General features: G+C 37.8%; 1 protein-coding gene across 1 annotated transcript; it reads left to right on the forward strand.

The window, feature by feature from the left end:
- Nucleotides 1–3: 3 nt before the first annotated feature.
- LOC106867118 (zinc finger protein 22) lies at nucleotides 4–336 on the forward strand (the record flags this gene model as incomplete). Its single annotated transcript, XM_014925670.1, has 1 exon — nucleotides 4–336. A coding segment is annotated over one exon (333 nt), but the record flags the coding sequence as incomplete, so codon positions are not given.
- Nucleotides 337–341: the final 5 nt, after the last annotated feature.

Genomic DNA, 341 nt, shown 5'->3' on the forward strand with positions numbered 1-341 from the left:
ACAGGAGAGAAGTCATATCACTGTGATATCTGTGGTAAATCATTCTTTCAAAAAGTTCACTTAAATACTCACAGGCGTATTCATACAGGAGAGAAACCATATCAGTGCAATATCTGTGGGAAATCATATGCTGAAGGAAATAGCTTAAACAAACACAAGCTTGTTCACACAGGAGAGAAACCATATCAGTGTGATATCTGTGGTAAATCATTCAGTTATAGAAGCTCGCTAATTGTTCACAAACATATCCATACAGGAAAGAAGCCATATAACTGTGATGCTTGTGGTAAATCGTTCAGGGAGGCAAGCCAGTTAGCAATACACAAAACCTGCATTCATAC

The sequence above is a fragment of the Octopus bimaculoides genome, unplaced genomic scaffold, assembly GCF_001194135.2.
Source record: "Octopus bimaculoides isolate UCB-OBI-ISO-001 unplaced genomic scaffold, ASM119413v2 Scaffold_62689, whole genome shotgun sequence".
NCBI classification, from domain to species: domain Eukaryota; kingdom Metazoa; phylum Mollusca; class Cephalopoda; order Octopoda; family Octopodidae; genus Octopus; species Octopus bimaculoides.